Source organism: Pocillopora verrucosa, chromosome 3 (assembly GCF_036669915.1).
Source record: "Pocillopora verrucosa isolate sample1 chromosome 3, ASM3666991v2, whole genome shotgun sequence".
Taxonomy (NCBI): domain Eukaryota; kingdom Metazoa; phylum Cnidaria; class Anthozoa; order Scleractinia; family Pocilloporidae; genus Pocillopora; species Pocillopora verrucosa.
This window is the reverse complement of record NC_089314.1, coordinates 24,089,515-24,108,172: the sequence shown is the minus strand read 5'-3', so window position 1 is coordinate 24,108,172 and position 18,658 is coordinate 24,089,515. Positions and strand designations below refer to the sequence as shown.

Sequence of the window (18,658 nt, the reverse complement as noted above, 5' to 3'; positions counted from 1 at the left end):
CGTCTCATGACCAAGAAAGAAAAACTTTTTCCACAAGTTTACGACACAGAAGAAAATCCGACTACTCCGTGAGGATTTGAAGCTTAGATCTTTTGATCTTCCGACTTTGCTGATCGAAGGCTCTGTCAGAGGTTCAGCGATAGCCGGAGCGTTCGATCGTGAGATTTGAAGGTCGGAGGCTCGAATCCATGAAGGTTCGGCTAAGCTTGCAAGGAAGTCTCAACATCTTCCGTTACGAAATTAAGTCGTTTCATGAAATTTTTATTTGTAGACTAGGAATTCGAACTAGACAAAGAATTGCAATCTGCAACTCCTCAATGGCTAATAAACAGTCAAGTTAAATGAGATCGAAGGGGTTTCATCTTCACATTGACCATTCTTAAGTATCCATAATGTAGAGCATTACGTAGTCAGCAGTTAACAACATGTGTACAGACATTCTCACTTCTAATGGCTCACGTGAAACGTGCTTTCCAAATCTAACCTCGAGGCTAACTATGGCGGTTACTAAGTTTGTTTCCTCTTCAGCTCCTACATGAGCAGAGCGTTCAGCGCAGCTGTAAACAGCATGAGTGTAGTGACGGGCGAAGTCGCGGAAGAAGTAGAAACGATTGTATCGCAAGATGTCAGCGCCTTCACATTTTTGCCATAAATGTCTCCAAGGTAACCCATATAGTTCTGTTTATCCACCGCTATACCTTTGAGTGCTGTAGTTGCATCTTTAAAGATCAAATCTTCCCCGTTGTTATATTTGGAGGAGTTGAAGAGCTGGAACTTACTCCAGTCAGTCTGAGTCTTGCCGTACTTGTAACTCATGGCCTTTAAGATTTTAATGATGTCTTCGATGTCAGAGTTGTCCTTCCTTGTAACCACTGCATGCGCAGGACTTGCGCCGAGATTGCATTCCTTGTATCCTTCAATCCCTGAAAATGATTGAAAAGATCTTGTATGATATATACTGCCAAAAACTCTGCCAAGCAAAATCCGTACCCCTTACTCAAGGCTTAGACCCTAAATAGTCACAGAAGATGGGGGATTTCCCACATTTCTTTCCTACCAGATACGCGGATTCATTGCTGTTGTAAGGGGCGAGAATTTGACCCAAGGAAAAATTGAATCTCATAGAGATCTGTCGACCAACGTAAAAACAAGCTTTGAACCAAATTTTAGAAGACTAGAAAATGAGTGCGGCGATAGAAGGAGGAGAGAGAATGGAGTACAAATGCCCGAGGTTCGTCGTTTCCATGGTAATCGTTACTTCGGGGTTGCAGTGTATCATACCTTAGCAACTGAACGAATTACACTGAATTTTGGAGTAATCATGCATTAAAATCATTCACAACTGGTTGTCCGTGTAGCGGAATTGCCCCATGATGAGACAACTTCATTGATGTGTAACAATTCAGGACGAAGTTATTTGCACGCGTATCAGGGGAGATATAATTAGAACAGACAGCCGCTGTTTGAACTTACACTGAGAAAGCTAAAGGGCTTGAATTTTTTTTATCTTTTTAATTTTTTATATTTATTTTACGCTATCATTGTTTGTATATGAAAGGAATACAAATGGGTACTAACAAATTATCAGGACAATTAGCAGAAATGCAGTGGATAAAGTGTGAAAGACAGCATCCCGTCCAGGGTCAATAGCAATTTTTCACGTACTTCGTGGCACGCTCAAGCAGCAGTGATACAAGCCAGTTGTGTATAACCTTAATCTTCATTAATGTATACATTACCCTTTCTCCCTCCATTCTGGCACAAGAACTGGTAGTCGTTTTGATTATCCTTATCATAAAAATCGGCTGGTGAGTCCACCTGGAGCTTTACAAAAGCCACGTCGCCCTTCCCATCCTTCATACATTTGAAGGCACCTTTATGGCTGACGTATTCATTAACTGAAGAGTTTGTAGAGCACTTGTCATTTCCAGTACCGGCGCACAGACTGCACAGGTTTTTGACCTTCTCGTATGCAGCTGCACTAACTTTATCTTTGGTACCTAGCAAACCAAACAAAATTGAAGGGACATATAAAAAAATGGAATCTTACGGTTGAACTGTAATCGAAGACATTTCAAAGACTGAAAAAGCTGTGTTGCCTTATTGATCATACTGATATATGCTTAGACATTGTTATATTTTTTGATTAAGGAAAAAAAACGAATAGCTGCCATCTACCTCCTTAATATTGTCTTAAGGGACCCACTCACTATACGCGAAAGGAAGTTTGCGGAGTTCTCGATTTTGAGGTCTTGCTTTGTGAAGAAAATTTAAAATTGACGTATAGCGGCGGCTTGAGGCAGTACAAAAATACTAAGCAGACATCGTGAGGCAGGAAATTTATAAACTATCCACTTTCCTTCTTCTGAATTATTACTATAGCAATAGAACAGAGCGAATTCGATTACGCATGTTCACGAACGAACCTGGGACACAGCTCTCACTGAAGAACTTTGAAGCTGAAAAGTAGGCCTTGTATGGGCTCTTACAATCCACGGGATCCATGATCTTTGAGCGCAGAAGATATCCCACGGAAATTTTCCAACCTGCATTCTTTTCAGCCTGAGTGTGGCAAGACTTCTTCCCTTTAAGACTCTTTAAGTCGAAGCCTGTGTTACTCTTTTTCACAATGGCAACACTGTAGTATTTCACGTCATACTCGCCATATTGCTCAGAAACAATGACTTTGAAGTTATATCTTTCACCTGTATCGTAAGATGTCGGAAGAATGTGAAACAACTCACGCATAAGCTGCAAATTTCTTAATTGCCCTATCAAATATTGAATATTAGTATATACTACAACAGTGGATAGCGTTGAAGGCGCGCTCTGATTGGCTTCTCAAACTCCGAATATCCTAGCTATTCTTCTCCCAGCAATGTGCGCGGGATTTGCACCCGAAAATAATGTAATCGTTACAAGAATAAATGTGTTAAAATTATCTTTTGGTGCCATATTAACTCATCATTTTAGTTTATACTAAAACAAGTTTCAGGCCAGGGATTCATGCGTTCGAAATCAGGCCGTTTCGCGCGTGGTCGTCATTTTTGAACTTGGTATTCAAAAATGGAAAAAAGGGATTAAAATGAAATAAAAATACAAACAAAAAACGAAACAGAAAAATTTTCACTGAAACAAATTAGCTTTTTACTCATTTGTTTTTATGGAAATCTATACATCTAAGGTCAAATGACGATTTATTGAAAATCTTCAGTCCATTTTTCTTACTGAAAATCCACGGAAGATGAAAGATATTTACCAGCCGGGTAAATCCAGCTTCAACTTACCCGCTGAGTAAGTGTCTCCACCACTCAATGTCACCAGATCAGCCTCGCTGTTTTTTATCTTTTCCATGCAATCGTCAGGGTCAGTTCCATCGACACAACTTGTTTTAACAGCTAAGCTCATGTTTTGAGCAGTCATGTTTACGTGTTTCATAAAGTCATCACACTTGGTTTTTTCCCCAGGCAATGCGCACCATCGAAAATAAATTTCTGCAGAGAAAACTAAAAAATATATTCTTTAAAATCTTAATCCTCCAAAGTTATCGTTCATTCTTCAATCAGGTGAATTCAGCACTAGGAAAACCTATTCTTCACCCTTTAACTACCAAGATCTCATTGTTAATTATCCTCTCTAGCAATTACCTGTTTGCTGGACAATGTATCAATATTATTGAGAGAAAATTACATGCTAATATTTGATTGGTTTGGACAACTTGTGCCACTCCTGTAACCAATGGCCGTGTCTGATGATTAGCCTTTGCCTTTTTCTTTATTTAATCATCACTGAGAGAATTATCGATTTCTTAGGAACATACTGCAAACTCTAAGGTCTAAAAGGCTATTATCATTTTAATCCTAAATGGGCCGAACTTCTTGCCTCAGTTCACTGTTTCCATCCTGATTTCAAGTAATGAAGACGTTTTTCTGATTTCGTTCAGAATCTTTTCAGCGTTCCATAGCATCAGAAAACAAATAGTAATTTCTTAAACGATATGAGTATCGAATCGTTGCTTCCCTCTTTTCGACTGCGCATCTTTCACGGACAGTTTCGTAAAGATCACTTTTCGATCTCCATGGCGGTGGCCTTGCGTTGGTTTATCGACCATAACTTACAATTTTACCATTTAGCGTCCAAAATATCTCGCAAACGCTTGAATAAAAAAAAGAGTAGAATTTGTGGAATTGTGTAAGAATCGTAAAATTAGAAAATGTGGCGAATCGTTTAACAGGATTCAGAGAATCGGAATAGGTTTAAAAAGTAGTCAAAACGATAAAAACGTAGAGGCCAGGAACGCGAGAAACTGATTAGAAAATCGACTTCAATGACATTTTGGGGACACATATCAAACTGTATTTTACTGCTATTTAACATACCGTATTTACCCGTGTATAAGTCGACCTTTTACTGCCTAAAAATCGGTCCAAAAAATCGCCCTCGACTTATACATGGGTCAAAATCTGAGATAAAAAAACTTTCAGGACAAATTAGCATAATAATTGTCTGATATGTAAACAAACAATCCACTTTTACACGGTACAAGTTCCGATGTCTTTTCCCCGCACAACTCGAGCAGTCTAAGTTTAAAAGCTTAAGATTAAATAAAGAACTGATAGTTGCAGCCAATAAAGTGGTAAGTCCGCTCGACGAAAGCCACATTTCTCGCTTCGAAGTTTTGCTGCTTAGTAACCTGGCTTTGTATCGTGCGAGCGCGAGGACGTTGTTTAGCACGTCTTCCAATAAAATGCTGGTTGGCAGGGTTTTTGTTTTGGTTGTTACGCGCCTTTACACAACGATAAAGGTTCGTTAGAAAGTAGTATGTTTGATTTTGTAAGCTAATTTCAAAAATTGTGAAGAAAATGCTGCTTACACGTGTCGCTAAAACACGCTAAAACGCTCGCGTACACGCAATAATAAACTTCTCGTCCAAACTTGCTGTGATTTTTTTCATATAACCATAGTACCTGAAAGAAAATTCTAGGAAATATGAGATTAGTTTTTCAAGGAAATTCTTGCCCAGAAATAAGAAAAACTTATTTTTGGACTCCAAAATGGGGGGTCGACTTATACACGGGTTCGACTTATACACGGGTAAATACGGTATTCTCCGACTTAGCACTTATTGCAGTCTAACGATTTTTGAGGGAGTTTGCTCTTGTAATGGTTCATTGCTGCTAACTGGTCGTCTGAATACATAAGTTCAATTCAGTAACGAAGTTCTGCCGGAATGGAAAATCATACACAGATAATAGGCCATTACGGTTCTAAAGATCCTCGGAAAGTAAAGTACAATTGTGGTTTAGTAACACAGTGAGCTTTAGGCGAACAACACCTTTACACGAGTGTGGCAAAACACTTTAAGAGCCCTTGGGCAAGAGTCTCAAAGTTTATCGAGGCGTTTCGTCGACTATTTCAAATAGAGTATAGCACATTCGTGTTTACATTCTGCCTTCGCGAAGATCTCAATCTCAACTAGCGTAAGTTTTGTTTTCCTGTAACAATCTTTTCTCCAAAAGTTAGACGCAGTTTTTCACTTCCGAAGCGAAAGTTCTGTCGTTAAACGACTCTTCTATTGTTCTTTTTCAAACATGATGCTATAGATTCGCCCTGCGGTTAAGCAGTTTCTTCAATGTGTATAAGTTTTGAACGCTTTTGAGTTTCTCTGCAAGTCAAGTTGCACCCGAAGAAGAGGAGCACAAACTGAACTGGGGCCGGTACAAGCAGTCTATCTTGCATCTAAAGAGAAGACCGGAATCACCGAATACCCTTCTTCGTCGTGATGAACTTGAAAATACATTCTTTATGGTGTGGGATTTTATGAGAGTAGCTCATGTTTTGCATAATGACCTTATGGTGTGGAATGAGCGTGAAAACTCTCTTACTGACTAATTACACTTGAGCCAATCAGAAATCAGTACAAGCAAAGTGCACTATATTTAGGTTAGACGAGTATGGGCACGAAACGCGTTTTGATTTATGTTTCGTAACTAGACGTAGTCTTTGATGGTTGTTGAGAGAGTAAAGTTTCGTCAAAAAATATGCGTGAGGTGCACCACGATCTGAGTGACCTCGAATCAAAAATCCTTATCTGGATCATTCCAAAGGTTCATTCATTAATCTTGTCTATAATGCGAATACTTTTTTTTCGTTTGTGGTTCGTGATGTTTAAAATATCTCGCTAGTTTCGTTTTAAGCGGTAGAACATTAACATGGAAGAAAGCACATAATTTCAAATTCTATCAATATTGAGTGACAGCACATTCTATAAATCTTTCTGAAATGAATGAGATCGCAGAGAGTATCACTTGATTTCTACTCTAAAGGAAGGCCCTATCAGCAGCTTCTAGAGAAAATACCTAAACCTTACAGTTTCGATATTTACTAGAGTTTCGAGTTTCAAGCGCTTAGGCGCGAAACTCAGAGTCACAGAGAATCGATGCGTCCTCTTTAATTCTTTAACTTATGTATACTTAGCTCTGCTAACACAGCATTGAGAACTTTATGCCAAGGTAGACTCTACCCCCACATTAATTTATAATTTTGAGGTATATATAAAATTCTAAATCTTTTCTATCAGGAAACTCGCTTTTGTGTACCAAAGACAATCTATAAAATTTCCACGAGTCAAAATCTCAGGGTTCATTGTCATGCTTCACAATAAACAGAATCTGGATGGCAGAAGGTCGATTGCTCGAGGTTCGACTGCGACGAAAGAGAGTTAAATATTAGAAAACGTTCTTTTAAACGGCTATATGCACATCCATCTCAAAAATAAAACCTATGCCCCCCTTCTTTTTTGAAGGCTTTCCTCTAAACTGGTGAAATAAACACGAAATTTTCTGTCTCTCTGAAATTGCGTATCAATTTTATTTAAATTACGCTGATTTGCAGGAATGCATCGCACCAACATCGGTTTGAAGAAGCAGCGCGTTTGGCTGCATGTGTGCTTTCAAAGTTTAAACTAAAATTTGGACAAAAGTTGCATAAAATTGCGCGAAAATAATCACCTGTTTAAAAGTGATACAACTTAAAAAGAAATTCACTTCCGCCACAGAAACTATCCCCCACAAATTGAAGCAGCTGCAAATGTTGAAGGTTGAATCAGAACGTTTTCAACCTTTATCAAAACAGCACTGATGCAACGGCGTAGATTTCAGACAAGACACATCGAAAAAAAGCTTGCTTACCTGAAAATGCGTAATGGATAGTGAGCAAAAGCAAACAAACGAATCGAATATTCGCCATTTTTGTTTAAACAGTCAGTTTTGAAGCACTCAGACACCGCCTCGAACTGACTCGTCGATCTGCGGGGCTTAAAATGTATAGCCAGTAAATCTAATGGAGGGTGAAGTTTTGCTTGGCAACAAAATGCATCACAACAAATCAGATGTCAGAGAAAGTGAGTTGTACGATGTGTCTGAACACGAATATTGCCCTGATTTGCGCACTGATGCAAATAAACAAATTCGTCTCGAACTGTTTTCTCACAACTAACGGACCTGAGCTGAGCACAATTATCGGTTACACGGAAAAAAAACGAGTATAACAGGAATAGACAACTCAAATCCCATTCAAGCACAACAGAAAATACGTTTAAGCGATAATTGATATCATCAAAGGTAATTTTTGGTTATGGCCAAGCAAGGATAGTTTACGGCGAGCTTTTTTAACCGGCTTGCCAGATATCTGCTAAGCAAGGGTGTTTTTTATAGGAAAGGATGATTATGTATAAACGAACATGAGCATTATTTAGACAACATAGCACCCACAGTTGTGTCACCGATTCTCGTGTGCTTTATTTTTAAATTTGCGTTTGACGAAACACAGCTTTGTAGAATGAAGAAACTTGCCACATGCGAAAACTGCATCAAGGTAGAGAAGAATCTAAGCTCAGGAGTATGGTTAGACCTGTAGGAGTAGGAAAAAAAATTACCGTTGGTTTTGACGTCTGTTTTCTCCTCAGGCGTTTTTGTATTGTTGAGGTTCAACTGCATTGCTTCCTCGGACCGTGATTTATTTACCTATTCATGACGTTACTTTGACCGAAGACACTGTGGTCGCCATTTTGAAAGCCTGCTGGCTTATAGGTCGGACAACTAAATGAAGTGAGAAGTTTTTGGTCCAGGTGAGAAAGAAGGACGGTTCGGATTATGAACCCGACAGTTTGCGGGTAATATCAGCGTCCCTGTAAGGAAGCAGGCAGCAGTGTTGCTATTGCCAAGCAAAGAAAGGTTACTAACAGCCGCAAAGTCCCCGGATGAATAGCTTGCATCCTTCTTGAGCACAAATGTACACTCGCTAATTCGCGGCTCGTGATATTTTGGTGGATTTTGAAATATGATTCGTGGTGTTTATCATAAATAACCCGCAGAAACCATGCTTTTTCTGATACTAAAGATTACACTGATGATTGTCATATGATGGTATTAAAAATAGTGCTACATATAATAGTTATGATAATTAATGGGTAAGTTCGTGTAGAGTTCAGCGCACCTGAACGTCACATGGAGAGTGAAATCTAAGTTGACATACGTAATCTTAGAAGGGAAAAATTCATAAATCTATAAACGCCTGTATTTCGTTGGTTAGCTCAAATCTTTTGGCAAACAGCGGTGTTATATTTATCTACAATCAAACCTGTATTAAGCGGTCATCCTGTATTTTAATTAAGCGACCAGTTTTCAAAGTCTCGAAATTCTTTTCCACTTAAACACTACAATTTTCACTTCTATCAAGCGTCTGTGGTCACACTTTATTTATTTAGCCCCAAAGACATGTTTGCAATATCTTCTACCAGTTAGAAAGGTCACTTAAAGCGAAACTGCTTATTAAATAAAACTAAGCAAAAATTTGTATATTTAATCTATGTTTATCTCCCGCAATCAATACTAGTAGTAATTTTTTCAAGTTGAGTACATGTAGTGATCAATTATGAGATAAAATAGCGTTTTTTTTATCGTTTTCTATATACAGGTTCCTCTTTACCGAGGAACCTGTGAACCCGTATTAAGAGGGAAACCTGTCTTTACATGTTTTTTTGTTTTTTATCATAATTGCCGTAATACCGATCGATCTAAAATTGTAATCTTCATGACAGATGTGCATCGTTACTGCCTGTGCGGCGTTTGACGATGTTGACTTAGGAAATATCACGGGTCAGAGGTCGATAAAAATAATTTCCTGAAAATTAGAGTAACACTGCAGTAGAGAGTTTTTCTCATCTTAACCTTCACCTAATTTCAAAATCCAAGATGGTTTACAAATACGTCGCAAGTGCATCGCTGCATGTTTTGTTGCAAGATAAACCCGTGTGAAGTGGCGTTATCCTCGAATTCAGAAAGTAAACGACTAAACCTCTGCCGTTACAAGTCTTTCTCAAAGTATTTATCGGATTCTTGCCATTTGAACAAAAAAAACATAAAATAAGGAATCTAAACTACATTCTTTACATCATGCTGCAAGGAGTAAACTTGTCGAAAGGGAATATTAGCAACCGGAACTATTCAAAAGATGTGTCATAGGGGAAATCCACCTCTAACGCACACTGACATCTACTGGTAACCTTCGCGTCGTCTTCGGTTCAATCTTTACAGGGTGGAAACCATTCGATACCTCAGTCACATGTATTTATGAACATCACGTGCCAAGGGATTCATGGGATTCATATAAAAAGGAACAAACTAGCGGATATGTAATGTGCTCGTGACTTAGCAGCCGGCAGATAGAAGAAGTAGACATCATCAAACGTCACAATCAAATTAAATACCTACAGTGTAATCAGTCCTGGCATTCTTAGATGTTTTTTAAGGTGAGTTGATTAATAAATTGTATAAAATTCTGCTCAGTTTTGTCGCATTATTGTCAACTATTGAAATAACAAAGCCATTATCTGTGTAGAGAATGAAATAACTCAAATTGGGCATATGCTGTTTCATTCAAGCAGTTCTTTCTGATTCATTCAGAAGCTCACTCAGTTATAAAAAAGGAGAGCTCAAATTGGGCATATGCTGTTTCATTCAAGCAGTTCTTTCTGATTCATTCAGAAGCTCACTCAGTTATAAAAAAGGAGAGCTCAAATTGGGCATATGCTGTTTCATTCAAGCAGTTCTTTCTGATTCATTCAGAAGCTCACTCAGTTATAAAAAAGGAGAACTCAAATTGGGCATATGCTGTTTCATTCAAGCAGTTCTTTCTGATTCATTCAGAAGCTCACTCAGTTATAAAAAAGGAGAACTCAAATTGGGCATATGCTGTTTCATTCAAGCAGTTCTTTCTGATTCATTCAGAAGCTCACTCAGTTATAAAAAAGGAGAACTCAAATTGGGCATATGCTGTTTCATTCAAGCAGTTCTTTCTGATTCATTCAGAAGCTCACTCAGTTATAAAAAAGGAGAGCAAATTTTACGCTAGGTATGTTCAATAATGACTTTGAAACACGAACTTTCTGAGTTGGAAGGAAGCGAAAGAATTAAAGACAGGTCAAGGGATTGTGTCTGACGCAGTGAAGTTATTCATGTATCCAGTGCCCACGTAAAAAGTTTTTAGTTAAAAAAGGAACCGCACTTCGCTTTGTGGACCATTACTCAACCATCTAAATTGATTTATTTCAATTGCGATGCCTCTGGCCTGTAGAGCAGATGTAACTTTGGCGAGCGAGTGCTCAGAATTTTCTTAGCGACAGTAATGGCTGCCATCTTTGATTTTTAACTCTTTACTTGATATCATCTTCAAATGTCCTTTAACTGCCTGGAAAATCGTTAACTTTTTGGATCTCTCTTGCAGGAAGCCGGTCAAGTATCAACTTCCAAGATGGCACAAAGCGATGAAAGCCCTCCCAAGATACTGATAGAAAGGATACGCATCAACAGCATACTACTTACAGTTGTCCTCGCCATTATTTCCGTAGTAACCACGACAGGAAACCTCCTAGTAATCTGGACTTTCTATAGGAATCCGCGCTGGGAACAACGGACCATTTCCAAATTGCTTGTAGTGAACCTCGCTGTGGCAGATTTGATGGTTGGCCTCTTGGGTGAACCACTTTTGATAATCAGTCATTTAGTGCTGAAAAACAGTCATAATGAGTTAGCGAATAATTTTACGACCGCAGCTGGAGTGGTGCTCATCTTAACGATGGCCGCTTCAAGTTGTACAATTTACAACCTTACATTAGAGAGGTACCTTTCTTTGGAGATGCCTCCGTGGCGAGAGAAGCTGTTTACTGGTTTGCCTGGGAAGCTCAGCATTTGTTGTATTTGGAGTTTTGCATTACTTATAGCCTTTCTTCCAACTCTTATTGGAAAAGTGGATATGATTAAACTGTTTCATTCCGGCTTTTTTGTCTTTGTTGCAATTGTTGTAATCGGTTTGTACATGCGCATGTTCATAATCATCCGAAAATTCAACAAGACGCCTCTCACACAAAGAATTAATCAGCCACTTGTTCAACCTGGGCATGCGTATACTGCAGCGAAAAGACGAGAGCATTCATATGTCAAAGACATGTTTCTCTTTGTTGGAGTATACTTAGTGTGTTACCTTCCTTTTTGCATCGCTAGTTTTAATAGTTATTCTTCTATATCAATAGTAGCAGAAAAAACTGGTTTGATCTTACTTGCGTTCTTGAACTCCGCTCTCAATCCAGTTCTCTACACATTTACAATGCCACGTCACCGACGCAAAGTAAAGAAGATTCTTGATGGTTTAATTAGAGCGCTCCGTTTGTCTTTTTGTAGGTAGAAAAGTGAGCTTTATGGAGCTTAACCCAACGGCATGATAGCCGGCTCTTGTTCAAATAGGCTATCTATTGATGAAAATATGCTTTTAAACAACTGTTTTTGCTATTAACCAATTACGTTGGTCTAGTCTACAAACAACTGAAAATAATAGTTGACATTCACCGCTAAAGTCTTTTAATCAAGATGACGATTTTTTGAGTCAGTTTTCATCTCTCACACGAAAGCCTATTTTTTGCCCTTAAAAGTACACCGTTATGATGTTCTACTATTTTAATAGCCCTGAATGAAAACTTGATTAAATTAAACATAGTTGCCTTTTGATATATATCTAACAGTTGATAGCCTCAACATTTTGCCATATCTACTGAATAAGCTTTTGAAGAAATCAAACAAAGTTTAATGCTACTCTGGCTTAAAGATTTAATGAATGTAACCAAGAAGTTACAGTTCATAGACCCAACGTTTTAACACTCTTGTCTGGTACTTTCATAAGGGGTGATCTAATCGCTGCAACAAGAGGCCCATTTTTAGAACATTCTGTCAAACGAGGTTGAGCAGGTCACTAGTTGAAACAATTTTAATGCAATTATGAATCAAATAGGATTTATCATAAGAAATTTTATTGTAAAGTTGTTACTAAAATAGGCAAATGAACTCTTTAACTAATGAAAGTTCCAGTGCTATTTTTTCATCGTAGTTGTAATGCACGGCTCCTTAGCTGGGAGAGCTACAAATAAAACTTTCACTCATTCCTATTAGAATGGTATCACCACCAAGTGTAGACCGAGTCCGCAGTACAAACAATTATCATAAAATTGTCCCTAAACGTAGCGGTTCAGGAAAGGAATCGTGCCGTTTGAAGGACAGTTTCCAAATTATTTTTAAAACCAGTGGGTCTTAACTCAAACTAGTTAGTACTTGGCCACTTAGCGCAATCTCTCTCTCTTCCCCTCTCTCCCCCTCTCTCCCGTTCGCAATCAGAAAGGAAAACACGAGCTGTTTAATTTCAAGGTATTTTCAGCTTATGACTCATATTGTCAGGCGCTATCAACAACCCTTGTCATCTTAAGCCTTGATATCGAGATATTGCGCGCACATCAATGCGTTGTTGGAGACCGTGATGGATCGACAGACAATGCAGAATGTTTCGTACAACAGGCGGAGAGTGGTATATTCTTATCCTCGCAAGACGTTGAGATCCTTGTTTGAAAATCCGAGACCGAGGCTAGACAATCATTTTCATCTGTACAGCTCCATCTCTCTAATAGTACTTTACTCATATTATTGAAAGGTTATTATTAACAAGAACATCCCACGTCCGAGTGGAGATACACCCTTAATCAAGCGTTTTCTTTTAGTGATGCATCAACCCTGGCATTAGAATATCTTCAAACGGGAGCAATTACACGCAGACTTTCATCGTCGCCAGCGATTACTCCGAACCCCTCTAGCTCTCATCTGACCGAGAAGCTTGGCAATGGGGAAAAATCCCAGACTTTCACATCTTTGTGAGAAATGCCGATATGAAGTGTACCATCAAGAAATCATTTGGCACCAAGAGATTATGTGTGGCACTACTTATATAGAATAGGGAGACTTCGAGACACATTGAACAATCTGATGAGACCCCGAGATCGGCTGAAAAAGTTGAATTTCTCATCAGAGTTGCGTGACATTACAAATCTGTTGATCAACTATTACCGCATTCCGAGGAAAGGCGGAAAAGTAAAACAAACATTCAAGGTCAACTGACTCTTATAAGCAAGCAAAGTCCAAGTTGCCTATCATAGTCTAAGGTTTCTACACTTACATTGATTGGGACGTATTTAGAAAATAACTTTGAAGTAGTAAAAATCTCAAGCAAAAAAGCTTTATTGTTTCGTAATAAAATTCAATGAAATTCAGTGGCTCTAAATCCCAAGGATGTTTGGCTATGATTATACGGGACTTCCGCAAGCGTCACCACTCATGTGATGGAAAGGGAAAGACCCGGATACAACGTGATCAATTTAAATTTACAGGAAATTGAGCTATCAAGAATTGACATGTTCCGGTGGATTTCTCAGTTGACTATAAATGTTTGCTTTTGCCAAACTAGGAAGAAACTAGGGCTATTTCCATATTTCCCATTCGTTCTCAGTGCGCGTGACATCTCAAGAACTTCGAGACGATTCTGTCGGCTCAAACAGAACGGGGTAAGTAAAAAAAATATTTACCACAGTGAGATCTATCAGCTTTGCGACGGATTATCGGGGCCAAGGATAACGTGAATCGCTGATCACTAGAACCATCCGTTTGAAGGTGAATAGCAGTGTTGTGTTGATCTGCTGAACAGCTCCTGGCATTTGCGATGTCTGAAGGTAATTCAATTTGGCAAATACTGAGATTTTTTTACCGTTCTCGCGTGCTCAGAACGCTATCTATTAACGTATTTGTGGAGCGGCTTGAATTGCTCTCATTGTATATAAGTTGTGTAAATTCAGGCATTAATCTCTCGGCAATATTGGCAAGAACTCCACAAGACTCCCAACATTTTTAAAGGCGAAGCAAATGAAAGTAAAAATACTCCATAACACGGTTCGGATTTAATGAACAAGCTGACGGAAGATTCTGAGCCAACGAGGCTAAATCGCTTTTCATTTTTAGACCAGTTATCAAAGAAACCTTTCTGATTTGCAATCGAAGGAAATCTTGTTTCTGAACTTAGCTTTTCAATAAGGAATTTGTCGAACAGAAGTGGAATCGAAAGTACTTTAGGAAGAGGAGGAGGGATGAACCATTCTTCTCTTAACCCTTTACCTCCCATGAGTGATCAAGAGAGAATTTCTCCTTACAATATCAATACAATACCAAGCATAGAAGTGACGAGAATAAAGTAAAATATCAATTCGGAGATTATTAGTTGATCCAATACCAAATTCTCCGAATTGACATCATAACAATTGTATATCAGACAGTTAAGAGAACTACTAATGAGATCTTGGGAGTTAAAGGGTGAAACATAATATATATTTCATGATTTCAACCTTAATGGACTTCTTTTGAACTTCAATTGCTAGATTAATTGACAAAAGCATCGATTACAAAGATAGTGGTCACTTTGTTCAATCCGTCTTTCCACATAATTTTCTTTCCTGAGATAGTTATTTATGTCCCCCAGTAACTAACCGCTGTGAGGCTAAAATGCGTATCTGCATTCAAATCATAAACAAGAGTGGACTGGGTGATCATCACACTTTGATGACGTTTAGATAAGCTGATTGCCTTTATCCAAATAGGCATTTTACTTTGATAAACCCCAACATTTCCGAGATATACCTTATGATTAAATGAACGTGGCCTTTGAATCAAAGACCTAGTAACGTTTTCTCAAGATTCTGGGGTCTTGTATGACCGGTGCAACCTTGCTACTCTTGTCATTACTAGCTCATGCCAGTCTGTAAACAAGAAAATATGGAAGAGACCGGCAATACCGATTCGACCAGATGATGATATTATACCCAGTCAATCCGGTAAATCAGCTCATTGACAATATCGGTCAAAATTCATTCTGGAATAGAAGATTCTAATAATTTTGGTATCGAAATAACATAAAATGATTCAATCGAAATTAATAAGTATCAGATAGTATATTGACGAAATTTACCTTCAGTTTCCATACTGTATCACGAGGATTCATTCAAGCTGACGACATCGAAGCTGGTGCAATATTAAGATGAAAACAATTCCTATAATTTTTGTTTCTAAAATTAAATCACTTTCCGCTTAGGTTAGCATTCATGTGACTTGCAAGAGGTTATAGGTGCAGTCACAAATTCTATGAGGAACATGGTTTAAGTGTCATCATTGTCTATACTTGTCTACCATTGTTTCTTATTTTCTATCAGCTGATTTGTTTATCTTTTGCTTTTCCCTGTTCCAGAGTGGACAATTTGTTAAATAGCTTCGTTAACCAAACAAAAATATCTTGATTTTTCTGCGCTACTGAATTAAAACCAAGGTACTTCCGTTCGCCTGCAGAGCGCGTGACATCCTAATTATAGGAGCTAAGAAGTGATTCCAGTTAGACAGGGAAACTCGAACGATGGATAAAAGCTTGACCTGACAGCTATTGGAAAAGGCAAAGCATTCAGCATCGTCACCTTCTTCCAAATTATGAAAATCATTTCTAAACGCTAATTTGATATAAAAAAGTTTCAGGAGACAAGGCACGTGAAGTCGTGATGTATTTCGGAGGTAAATATTGAATTAATCATTCATATTCGGTTAACTTGAATGCCTTATTCCTGTAGAATATGAGAAATCTACCTCAGAAACTGCATATTTGCTTATATTTATGTTATAATTGTCAAAACGTTTTAAATCCCCTTCTTAAGTAGAAACAGGTGAGCTTTATGAGTCCGTTAAGTTACTTGGACCTTCGAGAAACGGGCTCCAGGCCACGGTCATTACGATAATATCTTTCTATGGCTGGACGTTAAATTTAGAAATTCTTCTATAATACTTTTGTAATTGAGGTGTATGCTGTGTTGCTCATTTCGCTTTCGTTAATATTGTTGTTCTTGTGAATCGATCCAAACGTAGAGCCAATCCCTTAAATAACAAAGAAATCATAGCCTAGGCTTAGGAAGTGTCGGAATCATGAATTAGAAGCTAAGAGTGCTGATATAAAGAGCAGAAGCTAGATTCTCAAGTTGACCTCAGTGATAAAAAATTTAACCAAACAATCAACTCTCTCCCTTAATTTTTCTTCCTAATAAAAATTATTTCGCTTGTCATTTTTAGGCCAATTATCAAAGAAACCGTTCTGATTTGCAATCGAAGGAAATCTTATTTCTGAACTTAGCTTTTTAATTAGGAATTTGTCGAACAGAAGTAGAATGGACAGTACTTTAGGAAGAGGAGGAAGGATGAACCATGCTTCTCTTAAACATTATATATATTTCCAGATTTCAACCTTGATGGACTTCTTTTGAACTTCAATTGCTAGATTGATAAAAGCATAGATTACAAAGATAGTGGTCACTTTGTTCAATCCGTCTTTCCACATGATTGTCTTTACTGAGATAATTATATATGTCACCTAGCTAGCCACTGTGAGACTAAAATGCGTATCTGCATTTAAATCATAAACAAGAATGGACTGGGTGATCATAGTGGAACAAACCGAAAACTAATATACTCACCATTCCTTGAAGCAAAAAAAATGGAAATATATGAGAGGATGGTTATTTTTTACCTTGGTCTGCGAAGGTCAGCACATTATGTGGCTATGATACCCTATTAACTGAAAAAATAATAACTTCACTTCAACATCTGTCCGTTACAGGCGTCAATTTCTTACACTGTTTTCGATTCACCGCTGACCTGTATACATTCCCTTGTTCCACTTTGAACTGAGCTCATGCTGCTTACTAACCTATGTCATCTATGTCATTCACAGCTCTGAATAGAAGTGTATGTTATTTACCGGACGAAATCACCCCACTTAAGGCAGTAGGCCTCGTGTCTCTCTCGGTGGTAACAGTGGTGTTAAACTCCTTGGTAATAATAACAATCTGGAAGGATCCATTCAAGGAACTCAAAGGAACAGCTAACTATCTCATATTAAACCTGGCTGTTTGTGATCTTCTTGTGGGCTTTCCAGCCGAGTTGCTTTTCGCTCTTCTGCTCTGGTTTCCCGACCGTGTTATTATTGTCTTTTCCGCATACGTTGCAGTATATCTTGATTTTTATGCTTCGTTTCTTACAATACTGTGCTTGGCAGTCGAGAGACTCCTCGTCATATCATCACCATCGTGGAGTGCGGATTATCAAACCACCACTTATCGCACCGTTGGATTCCTTTCTATTTGGATATTTGCTGGACTGCTAGCCTTCCTTCCTGTGTTCGGTGCAGATTCGTGTCACAAATACAGAATGTTTATTACTGATGCAGTCGGACTTCCTGTATTGATCCTGTTATTTGCCTGTTACACACGAATCTTCTTACTGGTCAGAAAAGAGATTAATCGAGATTTGAGGACAATCGACCAGAGAGGAGAACTACAACCCCTCACAATAAATGGCCAATGGAGAGAAAGACTTAAAAGGAGAGAAAGACAGGTGGCTTGTTCTGTATTCATCATTGTTGGAATATTTTGCTTCTGTTGGCTTCCAGAATTAGTGCTGGCAAATATCATTGAAATCTGTAGAGACTGCATTCCAGATAAATTTCATTTGATATTCCATCTTTTCATATTGGCACATCCGCTGGCCAATCCTATTGCTTACTCATTGCGTACACCGAAATTTCGACGGGCTCTCAAAAAAATTTTCAATCGCAAGGCCCCACTATAAACCACTTGTGTGCCTGTTTTTAAATGTTCCTTAACATTTTTATTATTTTCATTATGACTACTCAATCCTTAAATACGTAAGGAAAAACTGTTAGGGGCTTAATAAAAAAAAATGTTTATCTATTTTACAACATATACTTTTAATTTCAGTTTCCAGTGATGTTAAAAAGCAGTTTAAGTGGCTGCACTGGAGCCAAGTGGCTCGCGCAGCCGAAGCTTTTCCCTATTTTTGTAGCATGAAGCGACTAGGAGTATTACTACTCCCCCCTGCCAGCCTGGTGCTAATACTGCTACTACTGCTGCCACTGAAATACTATTACTACTCAAGGGCGTAGCTGGGGAGGGGGGGATCCTAGGGATCCTTTGTAAGCCTCTTTTGGTCATAGTACGTAAAACAGTGCGTCGAGGTCGACATGACTATCTGGTGAGTACCCTCGATCTGACGTCCCTGCTGTCAAAATTGTTACTACACGAGCTACTCAAAGGAATGTATCCAGAGCCCATGTAAATTTTTTTTGTTCAAAAGGGAACCGCACTTCGCTTTGTGGACCATATACGTTACTTAACCATCTAACTTGA

The 18,658-nt window shown here is 38.4% G+C and overlaps 3 protein-coding genes across 4 annotated transcripts; 2 read left to right on the top strand and 1 right to left on the bottom strand.

Moving 5' to 3' along the window:
• Nucleotides 1-245: 245 nt before the first annotated feature.
• On the bottom strand, nt 246-7,345 carry LOC131782020 (serotransferrin). The gene is made up of 5 exons (XM_066164360.1): nt 7,191-7,345; nt 3,288-3,506; nt 2,427-2,705; nt 1,740-2,000; nt 246-923 (listed from the first exon to the last, which is right to left on the bottom strand). The coding sequence occupies exons 1-5, from the start codon at nt 7,246-7,248 to the stop codon at nt 532-534; spliced, it is 1,209 nt and encodes a 402-aa protein (XP_066020457.1). The 5' UTR covers nt 7,249-7,345; the 3' UTR covers nt 246-531.
• Nucleotides 7,346-10,741: 3,396 nt separating this feature from the next.
• LOC131782040 (adenosine receptor A2a-like) lies at nt 10,742-12,486 on the top strand. The gene has a single exon (XM_059098748.2). The coding sequence runs from the start codon at nt 10,813-10,815 to the stop codon at nt 11,740-11,742; it is 930 nt and encodes a 309-aa protein (XP_058954731.2). The 5' UTR covers nt 10,742-10,812; the 3' UTR covers nt 11,743-12,486.
• A 341-nt stretch (nt 12,487-12,827) lies between these two features.
• LOC131782031 (adenosine receptor A3-like) lies at nt 12,828-18,171 on the top strand. Of its 2 annotated transcripts, none has more exons than XM_059098739.2 (2): nt 12,828-14,101; nt 17,185-18,171. In XM_059098739.2, the coding sequence occupies exons 1-2, from the start codon at nt 14,092-14,094 to the stop codon at nt 18,078-18,080; spliced, it is 906 nt and encodes a 301-aa protein (XP_058954722.2). In that variant the 5' UTR covers nt 12,828-14,091; the 3' UTR covers nt 18,081-18,171. The 2 variants fall into 2 exon arrangements, with proteins under 2 accessions (XP_058954722.2, XP_058954721.2); XM_059098738.2 differs by lacking the exon at nt 12,828-14,101 and adding an exon at nt 14,828-15,977.
• The last annotated feature ends 487 nt before the right edge of the window (nt 18,172-18,658 follow it).